This window comes from Pieris brassicae, chromosome 8 (genome assembly GCF_905147105.1).
Source record: "Pieris brassicae chromosome 8, ilPieBrab1.1, whole genome shotgun sequence".
NCBI classification, from domain to species: Eukaryota; Metazoa; Arthropoda; class Insecta; order Lepidoptera; family Pieridae; genus Pieris; species Pieris brassicae.
The window spans coordinates 15324914-15339723 of record NC_059672.1 but is presented as its reverse complement, the minus strand read 5'-3'; the positions used below and the strand labels follow the sequence as shown (position 1 = coordinate 15339723).

At 31.2% G+C, this 14810-nt stretch overlaps 3 protein-coding genes across 8 annotated transcripts in view; 2 read left to right on the top strand and 1 right to left on the bottom strand.

Moving 5' to 3' along the window:
* LOC123713028 (phosphatidylinositol 4-kinase alpha) overlaps positions 1 to 7974 on the top strand; it is a 28037-nt gene extending 20063 nt beyond the window's left edge. For all 6 annotated transcript variants that reach the window (XM_045666504.1, XM_045666502.1, XM_045666500.1 and 3 more), the window contains 8 exons: positions 423 to 613; positions 861 to 927; positions 1935 to 2056; positions 2813 to 3001; positions 3255 to 3377; positions 4517 to 4640; positions 5371 to 5530; positions 5676 to 7974. In XM_045666504.1, the coding sequence (XP_045522460.1) occupies positions 423 to 613; positions 861 to 927; positions 1935 to 2056; positions 2813 to 3001; positions 3255 to 3377; positions 4517 to 4640; positions 5371 to 5530; positions 5676 to 5901 (1202 nt within the window). In that variant the 3' untranslated portion in view covers positions 5902 to 7974. The remainder of the gene's footprint in view (positions 1 to 422; positions 614 to 860; positions 928 to 1934; positions 2057 to 2812; positions 3002 to 3254; positions 3378 to 4516; positions 4641 to 5370; positions 5531 to 5675) is intronic.
* Positions 7975 to 8044: 70 nt separating this feature from the next.
* Positions 8045 to 10093, bottom strand: LOC123713029 (zinc finger HIT domain-containing protein 2). The gene is made up of 4 exons (XM_045666506.1): positions 9864 to 10093; positions 9275 to 9788; positions 8720 to 8923; positions 8045 to 8518 (listed from the first exon to the last, which is right to left on the bottom strand). Exons 1-4 carry the CDS (start codon positions 9908 to 9910, stop codon positions 8207 to 8209), a joined length of 1077 nt encoding a protein of 358 aa, XP_045522462.1. The 5' UTR covers positions 9911 to 10093; the 3' UTR covers positions 8045 to 8206.
* Positions 10094 to 10213: 120 nt separating this feature from the next.
* LOC123713031 (structure-specific endonuclease subunit SLX1 homolog) lies at positions 10214 to 12335 on the top strand. Its single transcript, XM_045666508.1, has 4 exons — positions 10214 to 10611; positions 10740 to 10791; positions 10946 to 11137; positions 11899 to 12335. The coding sequence occupies exons 1-4, from the start codon at positions 10433 to 10435 to the stop codon at positions 12301 to 12303; spliced, it is 828 nt and encodes a 275-aa protein (XP_045522464.1). The 5' UTR covers positions 10214 to 10432; the 3' UTR covers positions 12304 to 12335.
* Positions 12336 to 14810: the final 2475 nt, after the last annotated feature.

Genomic DNA, 14810 nt, shown 5'->3' with positions numbered 1-14810 from the left:
ATATAAACATAAAGCACAGTTTTACCTATTTATACAAAAAATATAACAAAGTACAAATTCATACTAAATTCTATATTATAAGTTCTAAGATTCATTGATCATTATAATAAATATTTAACATAAAGGAAGAATAACAAAGCCATACATTATTTGTACATCTTCCGTCTGTATTGTCATATTCTATAATATATTAATTGGACTGGACTTGACCGTATAAAACTAGCGATATAGTAGTGTCTGTTATCATGGTTACTCTAGGTACCATACCTATGGTTACTATACTGTACTGACTAGATATTATATTACTGAATTTGTTTTCTTCGCTTTAAATTATTTAATGTGACTTGTACTTTGTCCATTTTTTTTGTATTTTTCTGTACTTTATTTTTACTTTTTGCCATAAATTGTAAATATTTTTTTAGCCGCATTATACGACATATTAGAGGCGTTAACCAAGAATATAGTGGATTGTCTTTCTGGGCCGGCTAAAGCATTCCATGAAAGGGAGTTTGATTTCTTTAGTCAAATAACAAATATTAGTGGAATCATACGACCTTATCCTAAAGGAGCTGAAAGAAAAGCAGCGTGTTTGGAAGCCCTTAAGAATGTTAAGGTATATCAATTATTGGATAATATATATTATTTTGTATTAGTCAGTTAAAAAATATATAAAATAATATATTTGGTCTTTCAATAAAATCACGAGATTTGATTCAAAACCTTCGTTTTTAATTTATGTTCGTAAGACCGTCTTATTTAAACAATAGATTTTCTAAATATATTAAATAAAAATTATGTTACGCTTACGGGATATTATAACAGTGAATAGATAAGTTAATCATTAAAAATAATTGTTTCAGGTCCAACCCGGATGTTATCTGCCATCAAACCCCGACTCTATGGTCATTGACATAGACTATAAAAGCGGTATGTATTTCAACATGAGTGTAACGTATTAGTGTTCTCTGTTTAGCTTTCTTATGCCAAGGACAATAATGTTTTTGACATTCCAAAGTTGGCATTTTTACGGTTTGTGCTAAGTCTCGACTCTAATTTTCTGTTTCATCGCGGAAATTTGACATTTGTCGGTATAACACATTGATTAACAAATTTAAAGCGGTAAAGAGAATTTAACAATTAATTGTTGTTAAAAGCAAACAGTTAAAAACTCGAGCCGAGTTTTTCTTCGCCGGTACTGTGTAATTCCCAATAGCAATTGCAATCACGACTTTAATATTCAGTGTTTGTACCGAAGTTGCGATATTAGGCCTATTGATTTTAATTATATCGAAATTGCATACATACATGGCCGGCAGCTGAAATTCGTACTACCGTCGCCATTTTTAAATGTCATACTGGTATTGTCTTTGTGCGTACAATAAATAATTTTACTATCTACCAACATCTAATTTTGTCCTTGCTTATTAATTACAATATCTTAAAAGATATTATATTTATATTAAAGGTAACATAGCCTATCATATCAGTTGTTCCTAAGTTTGTGTCATATTAATTTAGGCCTAGATCTGTATTTTCTAGATACCAGTATACATTGTTTTATTAAGACATTTGAATAAATTATGAAATTAAAAAATAATTTATAGCCTGCATGACTTCAAATATCTGCCCTTATAATAGTTAATTTTTATTAACGGGCAATACTAATATCCATGTAAATAAAATTATGTGGCACTGTACGTAGCGGTCGATATTCCGATTGAAACGTAATCTTGCATAGATATCATTTTGCCGGCCCGTTTTGTGGTTTTAAATATATACATAAACAAAATAACTTTTATTAAAACAATATAAACATATTAAAATATTCTATAACTATGTAATTTATCATACGTATTGAATCAGATGTATGTACGTATGATCAAGTTGGTATCGACATGTATCATAACATATTATTTTCATATCATTCCTTTCAGGTACTCCTATGCAAAGTGCGGCTAAGGCTCCGTACTTAGCGCGGTTCAGAGTAAGAAAGTACGGAATATCCGAGATGGAAACTGTTGCTATGGCCATCGCCTCTGGGGAGGACCCACCCACTGTAAGTACATTTCATAATAACTTTCGCTTCAACTATATATACAGCTTTAATATCAAACCGATAAATAAAATTCGCTGGAATTGCGCAAATTTTTGGAACAAGTTGTTCTAGTCGTTACAACTACAAAATGATCCTATGTAACTTTTGAATAGACCCCCTTAACAATTAAATTGCCCCCCTGTGGGGCATGTGTCCCGTGTTGGGAAACCCTGTTTCAGATAGTAAGTAGGTATACTGGAATGTGCAATATAAATTATCCCTTATCAAACTTCTTTAATAGTGATCGTAGTTAGTGATATACTTTATCGGATCAATACCTGCAGCTGAGTTTCATCATCGGACGTCGAGGCAGAATACAAAATGCCACCCGTATCACCTCGACGTCCGCTGTTCCACGATTGATATGTGGAACCAGCTGCCCACTGATATTTCCGAACCAATTCGACTTAGAGTCCTTTAAGAAAAGAGCGTACCAATTCTTAAAAGGCCGGCAACGCACTCGCGACCCCTCTGGTATTGATAGTGTTCATGGGCGGCGGTATCACTTAACATCAGATGAGCACGTACTTTTTTTTATAGAACAGGGGGCAACCCTGTTCTATAAAAAAAAGTACACACTCAATCTTTCGAAGAATACAGTTATATAATTAATTTAATAAATTCGCGTTTATGTCAGTAATTTTATTTATTAAAATTATTATTAAAGTCAGTCAAGTATCAATATTAAAGTTGACACAGTTCATAAATCATTTACAGGAGGAAGGCAAAGACAGGTATACGTCAATAGCTCAGGAGACGTGGCAAGCGGCTATATTCAAAGTGGGCGACGATGTACGACAAGACATGCTCGCATTGCAAGTTATATCACTATTCAAGAATATCTTCCAACAAGTGGGGTTAAATCTCTATCTGTTTCCTTATAAAGTCGTTGCCACTGCGCCTGGGGTGAGTCGGAAATTTATATAAATATTTAAAATCATTTCTTGACATTATTATTAAGTTTTTACTTGAAACATCTAATACATAAGATGAGGTCTTCATATTTCATAATTTAAAAAATATTTTGTCTAAAAATTACTGTTGATAAAAATCTATTTCAATATTCAGAAACTGAACGGATATTTCGAACGACGAACAATACTTATTGATATAGAAATAATAGTTTTTACTAATATTACACAAAGTTTGACCTTTCCAGTGTGGTGTGATTGAATGTGTGCCAAATGCAAGATCTAGAGATCAATTAGGTAGACAGACAGACATCGGAATGTATGAATACTTTATTGCTACATATGGTGATGAGGCTACTAGAGAATTTCAGGTACGTATTTATATTTAATATAACTAAATCTCTCCATGTGTGCGGTCGTGGCGACTCTTGAGACTAGCCATTAAAGCAGGAGAAATAATGAAGTAGAATTACTCTAGGAAGTAGAACATAAATTTTAATATTATTTTAACAAAACATTAATACATGAAATTCCAAATAACTTTTTAGAACAGATCCTTTGAAATGACGACTGCTTTATATAGCTCGCCCAAGATATTTTAATATTTGTTCCAATTAATGGCCATAGTCAGATTTTTGTATTACTATTTTATTCTTACTTAATTTTTAAAAGGTACACAATGATTGCATATATACATAGTTTAGGAACCACTGACAAATAAAAAATGTGTTGAATCATTTATCTATTAAACCTATATAACACCAGACTGAAATGAAAATATTTGTAATGTCGGTAATTATTATATAATCAAAGGCGTAGTATGGGCGAGTGAAACTGGAAAAAAGTCTTTGCTAATCTTTTTAAAACCAAATTATTTATTATACAAGATGCTTATAGGGAGCTGCAACTATCACCATGCTTCACATGACATCGTATTAATAAATAAGTGGGGTATGGCTGTGCTGTAACAAGGCCATGCATTGTACGTTTATTCGTTTATGTAACGGGTTACGTTTTCGATAGTCGATAGATTTTGACGACGTATACTTTAACGAACATCGAAGCTTCTTTATTGACGTTCATAAGTGCACATTGTGTTACCTATATAAATAAATGATTTTTGACTTTGACTTCTCCAAATCAAAAGTTAAAGTAAAGCGAATCTCGATACGCAGCAAAATATCCACGAAAATATCAGCATTTTATTTTGCTTCCATCGTGTGATGCGACTTTGTTCTCTCTCGTAAAGAATTCTATTTCCTTTAAGTTTATTAAATTTTGGATATAGAGTATAGATTCAAAACTACACAAGCCAACTATATTCCCCAATTTTGATATCATTAGGGTTTTTGAATTGCGCCGTATAGTAGAAAATTTAAAGATGTATTTCCGACAAAACAAACGTTTAGTTTGACTGTAAACATAGCAAAACACGAGCACGCTGCCAAAACTAATGAAATATGCTCTCGAGACTGTTATTATTAATTTAAAAATAATGCAAAATTTTCAGGCGGCGAGGCGTTGTTTTGTCACTTCAATGGCGGCGTACAGCGTGATAGGATTTCTCTTGCAGATCAAAGATCGACACAACGGTAACATCATGCTGGACACCGACGGTCATATTATACACATCGGTTAGTATTTCAATTTATATTTATATAGCTTTAATAGTATTACAAACTGACACATGACTTAATAAAAAAAAATGCAGAAATGTACAGGTTTTTTTAAGTCTCAAGTCTTGAACAGTATCTACAATTAAAGTAATATTGTAGTACTGTACTTAGTTCTTAGTTCTATTTGAAACTTCTATAACTTTCTTCTTTTCGTTTAACATATACCAAAATTTTAAATAATGTTAATAGTGCCTTACAGCAAAGGTACTAAGTAGATTTGATAGTCTTCCATTTACTAAATGGAAGACTATCAAATCAAGTTATTTAACATTAAAACATGTAAATATTTGTTTATTTGAAGTGCCACGTGTCACCGAAGTTGTTTTTTACTATTTCTGTTGAATTCGTCAATTTCCATTTTAAGTCTGTAATGAATAAATCTGTTAAAAAGGTTTTAATTAAATGCACATTAATGTCTATTATGTAAACCAAACAATATAACTATCATACAAAGTGAATAACATGATTAACGTCTTATTATAAATCGAATAAAAATTATTTTTCGAATAAAGAATCGAATCGAATAAAAGAATTTCAAACTTTAGACCATGTTTTTCATTTCTTTTTGTAGAGTTATGATAACGCTACGATGGAAGAAGACAGAAGAGTACTTTCGTTATAACGTTATTATGACTGATTTATCATTTACTATTATTATTAATGAGAAAACTATTACTCCTTTTTTCAGACTTCGGCTTCATGTTCGAATCGTCACCAGGTGGAAATCTAGGCTTTGAGCCAGATATTAAATTGACAGATGAAATGGTTATGGTGATGGGTGGGAAAATGGAAGCACCCGCATTCCGGTGGTTCTGCGAGCTTTGTGTTCAAGCGTTCCTTGCTGTTAGGTATGTATTATTAGAAAGGAAATAATTACGATCAAAATTGTTTTCCTTCATTCAAAGTCATTCCAAATATTCTGTAAAAGATTTTATTGTTTAAATTGTGAACTTAATTAAAATTTCGATAATGTTGATATTAATTTTTTTTCAGGCCATACCAAGAAGCAATAATATCTATGGTATCGCTTATGCTAGATACAGGGTTACCATGCTTCAGAGGTCAGACTATTCGCCAACTACGATCACGCTTTGCGCCAAATTCTACAGAAAAAGAGGCGGCCGCGTACATGCAATCAGTTATAAGAAACTCCTTCCTCAACTTCAGAACGCGAACATACGACATGATTCAGTATTACCAAAACCAAATTCCTTATTAAATTCATATGGGTTTCTACATTGCTATATGGTACTAGTACTTATAAAAGGCCACAAAAGAAATACCTCTGACTGAAATGAATATAAACTACTCTTATATAAGAATATTTGGAGTGTCGTCAAACAAATCAGAAGTATAATCGAAAGTCGTAGTCCTATTATCTGTGAACTAGTTGTTTTATGTTAGTCTGTGCGGATTGAAAACTGACCTCATATTTAAAATGGCAGCAGTGCTAAATTACCTTTTTTGTTGATATCCATAATGTCAATACGAACACAAATCCCTTTCACAAATATTTGAATTAGGGTACCATGTTAAAATTGTTTTAAGCATAACAGATGCGCGGTTTCCGCTTCCCGTATAGACTCGAACAGAGATTAACAAAAATAATAATTTGGCAATGATTATTGGTCACGCCAATTAATTCTTTAGTATCACTTAAAAGTTAAAAGGATTTATGAAAATAATAGGTTTTGGTATAATTTAGGTAAGCTATGACTATTTTACCATGTACCTATATACCTACTCTAGCCATAACTTCTGTGAGAATAGTTTCAGGACATGTACAACAATAACTCGATATATTGGACATGCACTAAACTTCGCGTCTTGTTTAATTACGATAAAACAAGATCAACGTATAGTTCCAAGAGTTTGCGACCGTCCTATTTTATACTTTTTTTGGCAGTGTAAGTTGACGTTACTAGTAAGACGTGCAGAACATGCAGTTGGTACAACCTTTCCGAGTATCTTGAATATGCCTAACTCGACCTATAAGTTATCGAAGGTCTTTCGACGGATCGTAAAACTTTTTACATTTCAATATGGAATATGAGTTATTCCGGAAATAATTGAGGATTGATCATACCAAAATCGTTTGAAAATTTCTGTATAATTCAAAATGATTTCAACTGAAGGATTGTATTGGATACATAGCTATCTGATTAAAGGATAAGTTACACGGTCATAATTTTGACATTGACAAGGCAGATGTCTCCTTTATCATTCCATTATAACAACAAAAAAGTATTATAGTTTATTTTTATTAGCAGAGGGACTTAATTCGAAAATCATAAAGGGCTTCAATTTAATTATTTTTAAGTTTACGGCACATATTCTGGGTATAGTTTAGTTTTAAATCTTTAATTATTTGGAACTATCGCCTCGCTATTGATTTTTTTATTTTACCTTTATTTTTTAAGGTATGCAAGTTTAAACTATATGAACTGTTTTCTATTTGATTCATTATATTAAAGATGATTGTAATGTTTACGAAATTGTACGTACTTACGCAAATGTTAGGAAACTATGTTGGATTCATCATAGATAATGGTGATAGTATTTCATATAAGTCGTGAGCAAAGCATAATATATGTAAAAATTCTTATCTGTATCTAAATATCAAGCACTCCAGCGGATTGACAATACCTTGATCTTTTTATGTCAAAGATAAAAATTATTACCTTTTGTCTTTATAAAAATGTAAAATTATTTAGGCTGCGGATTATTTTCTCGTTAAGAATTCTTAACATATGTAACCTTTATAGAAAAAATAGCTTGGTTCCGTGTTTTATTCAGTGATTTGTATCGAAGTTAATATACGGTTATTATATAATTTAAGAAGTGAAATGTATGCTTATATAAGTTTGACTGCTAAACTTTTGTGTCGACTTTCACAAAATTTTAGGATTTCCAGAAAAAGATAATTTTATAAGGAAGGCTAAGGGCGCCATTTATTTGTAGATACATTATTTATAGTTCCAATTGTTGATCATGTTGATATTCTATTAAATTATAAGAATTACTAACTAGTAAATGTAATATTGATTCCTAAGTCGTTTATCTTGTCTTTTAGATTTTATTGTGGCAACCCTGTTACCTTTCTTAATTTGATGTTTCGTGATTGAAACAAATTGTTTATTGTTACCATATAACTATTTAAGTGATTTATTGTCATTGGTAAAATGTGTAACAGGGTTGCCGCTGTGTATACCAATATTAATGTTTCGGACATTCCTCATATAAATGTTTAGTAAATTGTTGTTGGTATTAAATTATATATGGTAAAGGAAGACGTATTGTTTTATTAAATGGACTAGAAACATAAATTTGACATTGATATTATAATCTGTAGAGGAGGCATCACAAACAATAATTATGTAATTACTTCACAGAGGCGTGCTTCCATGCCCGCGTGGAAGGTAGAGTCAAATATGACGTAACAAGTGCGTCATAATTTTTATATGTACTATAGTATATAGTAGTAGTGTTGGTATACTGCCGTTTGCTGAGATAGTAAAAAAATCTTATTTACCACATGTATTTAAAAATGATAAATAAAATTCTAATTTCTTTATACATTTTTTAACTTTACTTATATCTAGTGATGGAAGATGACTATTATCATGCTCGGGAAACTTTCTTGAAAAATCTCCTTTACTTCTTGCTTCTGTTTTGATTTTAGACTTGGATTTTGCATTAGAAAAAATATCGATCAAATCAGAAATTGCTGACTTTGTGTAAAAAAGTGAATTTTCTTCATTTGGTCCTTGATATAACAAAAATGTGTCATGGCGCATAATTTCAAGACTTTCTTCATCTGTTTCAATAAGAACACTCTGAAAAGAAAATACATAGAATTTCTTGTTCAGCTTTTATCTAGCATTTTGTTTAAAGAAGATTTTGGGTGGAGTTAATGAGATTGTTTCAAAAAGCACATAGCGTTTAGAATGAAACTTGGCAAGATTTTAGTGAAGAAATATATATAGTAGTAGCTATCTAATGATAAACTTTGCTTGAAAGTTTAATAAGACTTTTACCTGTAAGCATTTTTGTGTCACTGCTTCTACAGCTAAGTCAGGTTCCTCAAAGTTGCTATTGCTGTTTAAACTGTCACATATATTTAATATACATACTACAGCCTCCACTGGTTCAACCTCACCATTGAAATACCGCATAACAAATGAATATGCAGCAAGTACATTAATTATATTAACTCTAATAGATGGAGCAGGTTTAACATTCTGAAAGAATTTGTAAATTTTTATAATTTTACAATTATGAATCAACTTACATAAAATATGTATATTCAACTTAAATAAAATATGTATAGATGTTCTTATCCTATCTTATTAATAATATAAATAAAAACTTCCCTTCCTCTGAAGCAAATAAATACCCTAAATATTTTTTATTTAAATTTGACTCTACAAATCAAAAAATACATTTAGAAATTGCACCTCTGTAAGTCTAAATTTTAGGAGTTAAATCATATATATCTGAAGTTCTTGGTAAGTTGAAAACTCATAAACTTGATTTTTTTGCAATTCCCTTCACATTCAAGTAATAGAGATTACACTGTAGTGACAACTTACCGTTAGTGTACTGAATTTAGGAACTACTTTGATAATAGGACACTTGTTTAAGATATTTTCCTCATTATTTGGTTGCTGCAAATCTTCAACCAATTTCTTTTCTTTTCTATACATCCACCAGGGCTCCCAATGAGGCACAATATCTCCTACAGTACTTCCATTTAATAATGATTGAAATTCATTGCGTTCATCATTAGTCAATGCACTCCATAAAGAATCTGCATCATCTAGTTTAATATTCTGTAATCTGGTGGGTAAATCAATTTCATTATCATCATCGGAGTCTAGGAACTCTTCTTCAGGTTCCAGTTCCTCATTTTGCATTCTATTTAAGATTTCTATCATTTTACTTTTGGAGTCATCATCAACTGTATTTAAAGCTAATTCTTTGCTTACACACTCTTTGTAAAAGTTTTCTGAGCATTCTAAATGTCTATCTGATTTATAACAGTCAAGGGAGCAGTAAAATACTTCACAACGTGGACAACAATACCTGCCTTGATTTTTCTCACATCTAAAACAAATTGGTAATTAACTTAAATAAAACTGTAATTGAAAGAACACGAAAATTATTAATTAGGAAACTTACAAGCCGCATAACCCACGATTCTTTTTCCTACTATCTTCTTCAGACATTTTCCACTATGTATTTTACCAGATACTCTTGAATTTCTAAGAAATTCTTTAAATTTTCATATACAAGAGTTATTTGAATACTTAATTTGTAATTTCAACAGTATATTATAAATAGTGAAACCCTATTCGACACCGAACCCGGAAATCGGAATCGTAAAGCATTTATATTCAATTAAATTTTATATTTAAGTACGCTCAAGCAATAGTAACTTCAAATTTGACAACTGGCAATGATTGTAAAAATTTGAGTATTGACTTGTTGTTTTGAATTATGATAATAGACGGGAGTATGCTACATGAGTGTGAGTATAAGTGACATGTGAGTCTGACAGTTGAAAAATTATTGATATAAAAATAACAAAATAGCGGGATTGTCCTAAAATCGAAATATATAAAACTAAGTTTTAAGTTTTATTAAATTTAATATTGATAAATATGGAAGTATTTAATACTCTGTTGTTTTAAACCACTTAAGAATATTCTATTGTAAATTGTTAACGTTGTAAATACTACTGATCTAGAATGTCATCGCCTGAAATAATTGACGATTTTTATGGGGTTTATTTATTGTACAACATAAATCCTAAGTACAAAGGGCGAACCTACATTGGGTATACTAGGGATCCGCTTAGAAGAATTATGCAGCATAATAGAGGCACTTGGGCTGGTGGAGCTCACCAGACAAATAATAAAGGCCCTTGGTATGTATAATTAGTAACTGAGTGAGGGTAAAAATAATATCTTATCTAAATTGAGGTTTCATAAGTTAAAAAGTGAGACCAAGAAGTTTCAAAAAACTTATTCTTTAAAGATACAATTTATGTTACAGGAAAATGGTGTTAATAGTTCATGGGTTTCCAAATAACATTTCTGCATTAAGGGTAGGCAAAATTGAGACTTGCACCTCTTTATATATTTCTTACAGGAATATATATTCTTATAATTTTCTAGATTTTGTAAATGTATAATTTACATTGATGCATTAATTAACTACATTTAATGTTTTCCATTTTGTGTTATCATCTTTTTTTTTAGTTTGAATGGGCATGGCAGAATCCGACTAAAACAATAAGATTGCAACATTTAGACCTTAAAAAATTACCAAGAAAGGAAACTGAGATACAATTTAAAATCAGGGTTTTATCAGAAATGCTGAGAGTAGGCCCATGGTATCGTCTACCTTTAATCATTCAATGGCTGGAACATGACTTTTACAAAGACTTTCCTGTAAGTATAATAGAAACAAATTTTGAATTTATTTTATTGTAATAAAATATATACTATTTGTCTTTACAATATTTTAGTATAAGTTGAGTTAGATTAATTAAAACATTTATAACTTGCAAGTAGGCACTCACTCATACATTATTATAAATGTATTCTGATTTCCTTATTAGTTTAGTAGTTACAGCCAACTATAAAGGCAGAGGTCTTGGCTCCCAGATGGCGCCAAAAATATTTTTATGCCTTAAGTTCAGTGGTACCACTGACTCAAAACATACCTCGGATGACCATATAAACATGTGTCCTTCGTTTGAATGTCTCTCTTACCTACGTAAATCTTACACTCATTCTTTCATCGGAGTGTAAGATTTACAGACCTGAGAGTGTACTTGTGTTTCTGCACACCCACATGCATGATTGAACCTCCGGTATAAATGACGATGTGAATAAAGATTTGCTACCAAGGGTGCATTTGCCCAGAGAACATTGTTTTAATATAACTTGTACTATATTTAAAAAAATATGGTTTATTAGACCCATTTTCCTTTGTCTTAATATGTCAAGTGTTAGTTATCAGTAACAGAGTTGACTTAACGACTTGATTTATTTCTGATAATGGGATTAATCAGCCCTTCCTTGTAACTTTTTATTACGATTATCGATAATTGCAAATTAACTAATATTTGAAGGTCGTTAAACAATCCGTCAATATATAGTAGTAATAATATATTATTATGTACTTATTATTAATATAATAATTTCAGCCAGAACGAAAACCGCCAGGCCACATTATAACCAGTTTTGGTCCAGTTAAAAGCAGAAACCACAGAGTCTCCCAAGCTCTTTCAACATTCGAAGTTTGTCAGATTTGTTTCGAATATATTTACGATAATAAGGAACTTAAATGTGTGAATGAAAAATGTAATTTATTAGCACACTTAGCTTGTTTGGCCGAATTTTTTTTGTCTCCTGGAGAATATGTTCCAATTGAAGGTTCTTGTCCAAAATGTAAAATTATTTTAAAATGGGGTGTTTTGATACGAAAAATGAAAGGACGTAATTATGTTGAAGATACGGAGTCAGAAGTGGTCAACGAAGAGCAGATTTCACAGGATAAAATGTTTGTTGATAATAATTCGTGGTTTCTTGATTGTAATGATGATTTATGATGACGATGAATATAAATTAAATTTAATATTTCCGATTGTCAGTTTTTTTTAAGTTTTCCTTATTCTTAATATTTACTTTTTTTGCCTGCTGAGATGTTGTCATAGAAGGTAGACTAAAGATATAGCAAGAGATAAAAAGCACCGCGTTTATCACCATTGTTACGATGTTTTTTGTATACAAAAACGTTTCTGATAATCATGGTAACAGATACGGTAGTTGGTGTCTTGAGACGTCGCGTTATAATTTTTTTATAAGATAGGGGGGCGAACGAGCCTACTGGACGGGCTTAAAAGACATCCATGGACAACAATTTGATAAGCTTACCCAATGGATAAGCCTCTTTTTTTTAATATATAATTTTCTTCTTTTCTTGGGAATACTCCTACTAAGAGCCAATTAAATAGTATAATAAAGAACATCATACTTTTATCTTCTCTCAGCACTGAAAATAAAATCTCTTTATTTTCAGTTGCTTATATCTTTTCACTAAAAGAATTTTAATGCATAAATCTTAAGATATAACATTAAGATGAGAATGCGATGAATAATAAATGTTGCTTCTTGATAATTATATCTGCGTGACGAAGAGCGTTACACTCGATTGGTGTCAAATTACGTTTTGCATTTACGTGCTTTCACTGTCGCATGACGCATTCACAAGCCATCTAATGTGTTTTAAGCCGTGTCATAAAACAAGATCATTGGCAAGGTCCATACATTTTATTAATACAGTAGGTATTGTTCTGTAAAAGCAGATTCTTATAGGATAATAAGTGAACCTCAAATTTCGTAATAACCTAGACTGGTTTATCTTACACTGTTCGGAAAACATTACGTGTAGTTTATTAAACACATTTTGAAGCAATTTTATTTCTATAAGTGTAAGTGACAGACGTAGATAGATAATTTTATTGTTTATGTAAGTTTCACACATGTATGTATAGGAATATTAAAATATAAACAAAATATTTTGTATACATGTACTTTAAAAACCTTATTAAAATACAGATATATTGCCTACCAGGTACACAGTCGCTTGGTATTATGATAAAAAATACTTAGTAATAATATAAATAATTGTCTTAAGTCGTAAGTAGAACCGAGAAAGTACAATACTTACTTATTAAAATAAATTACCTAATAGAAAATATTATTTACAGTACATTTCAGGCCCTTAATTCTAGCGATATGAACTTAACTAAGAATAAATTACAAAGGGTTCAGTTTAGAAATTTAAAATTAATGCAAAGAGTATTTGGTAAGTTAAATATAAAGTAAACAGCACAATTATAGTCAATAGCCACTCTTATATAAATAATTTACTACATACCAATCCTACTTATGTATAAACTCAATAATCATCAAATATTCCACCATCGTCATCATCATCAAAATCATCATCGTCGTCAGCTCCGGGGGGTACGAACGCACCGTTTAATATTCCACTTACAGGCTCTTCAAAGCCCAGCACTTTAGCCATACCGTACACTACTCTCATCACAAGTAATCGTGTAAAATCAACAGGAGACGTCTCTTTACGTTGTAAAACTAATTGTTTTTCCGTTGGGTAATCCATTTTTCGAGTCTTACATTCACATACGTATATACAAAATAGTATCGCACAGATAATTAAGTAACGTTTCATTTTCCCGCCAATGTTTTATTTTTCTATTTAAGCAGTGAAAATCACTGCATAATATTCGAAATGCCAAGTTGTAGACTAGCTAACGGAATGTCGCACGAGTGAATGAGGACTCTGGTGTAAACTTTTAAAGCAGGGAGGTGTCACCAGAATTGTATGTCACACCAATATGTATATGGATAACTGTCCTCAGCACGTTGCGACCTGAGAGCATAACGATCTTTACTGTTATTTGTCCATGGCCGTGAAATCGTGGAGAGTCATCAGATTAAGTTTGTGATTCGGTTAATGACATTATTATGTAACTTATGTCTCTTCTCTGTCTTTAGTTGCATGTTATGTTATGGATATTGTAATTGTCCTGTAATATGTATACTATAAGAGCAGTACTTTCGATAATTTTTAGAATAAAATGTTTCGGTCTGTTGACTTCTCACTGGGCCTTCTCACCAGAATACCGGCGCAGCTTTGTTAATTAATAATAAGATTTTTTCTAAAGTAAAACCGGCTACAATTAATCAAAAATTGTATTCTATATAAGTTTTATTTCTTCGTTTAAAACAGTAATTTGCATATTTATTGAGGATAAATGTATTGTTTAAATTGCTTCATGGCCTTACTGAATCAAACATACCGCATAGCATAAAAATGTTTCTATTATCTGTGGCTATTATAATGTCACTTCTTATTTGGCGGGAAAAGGTGATTGAATTTATTGGCTTGTCGATTTGGTATCAAATACGCTGGTGAAAGTAAAATCAAAGTAGGACAGCCTGGTTTTCGTTTTGATGTAAATATTCATTGCTATGCAATACGGGGCATTGCATCTCGTATACCAATGAATATGGACTAAACCGGACCTAA

Bases quoted from the DNA above. Each gene is read 5' to 3' on its own strand.
- LOC123713029 (XM_045666506.1), bottom strand. From the start codon at position 9,910: ATGTCTGAAGAAGATAGTAGGAAAAAGAATCGTGGGTTATGCGGCTT. The intron at 9,789-9,863 runs GTAAGTTTCCTA...AATTTGTTTTAG, and splicing joins AATCGTGGGTTATGCGGCTT to ATGTGAGAAAAATCAAGGCA. The intron at 8,924-9,274 runs GTAAGTTGTCAC...AAATTCTTTCAG, and splicing joins CTAAATTCAGTACACTAACG to AATGTTAAACCTGCTCCATC.
- LOC123713031 (XM_045666508.1), top strand. From the start codon at position 10,433: ATGTCATCGCCTGAAATAATTGACGATTTTTATGGGGTTTATTTATTG. The intron at 10,792-10,945 runs GTAGGCAAAATT...CTTTTTTTTTAG, and splicing joins ATAACATTTCTGCATTAAGG to TTTGAATGGGCATGGCAGAA. The intron at 11,138-11,898 runs GTAAGTATAATA...TAATAATTTCAG, and splicing joins ACTTTTACAAAGACTTTCCT to CCAGAACGAAAACCGCCAGG.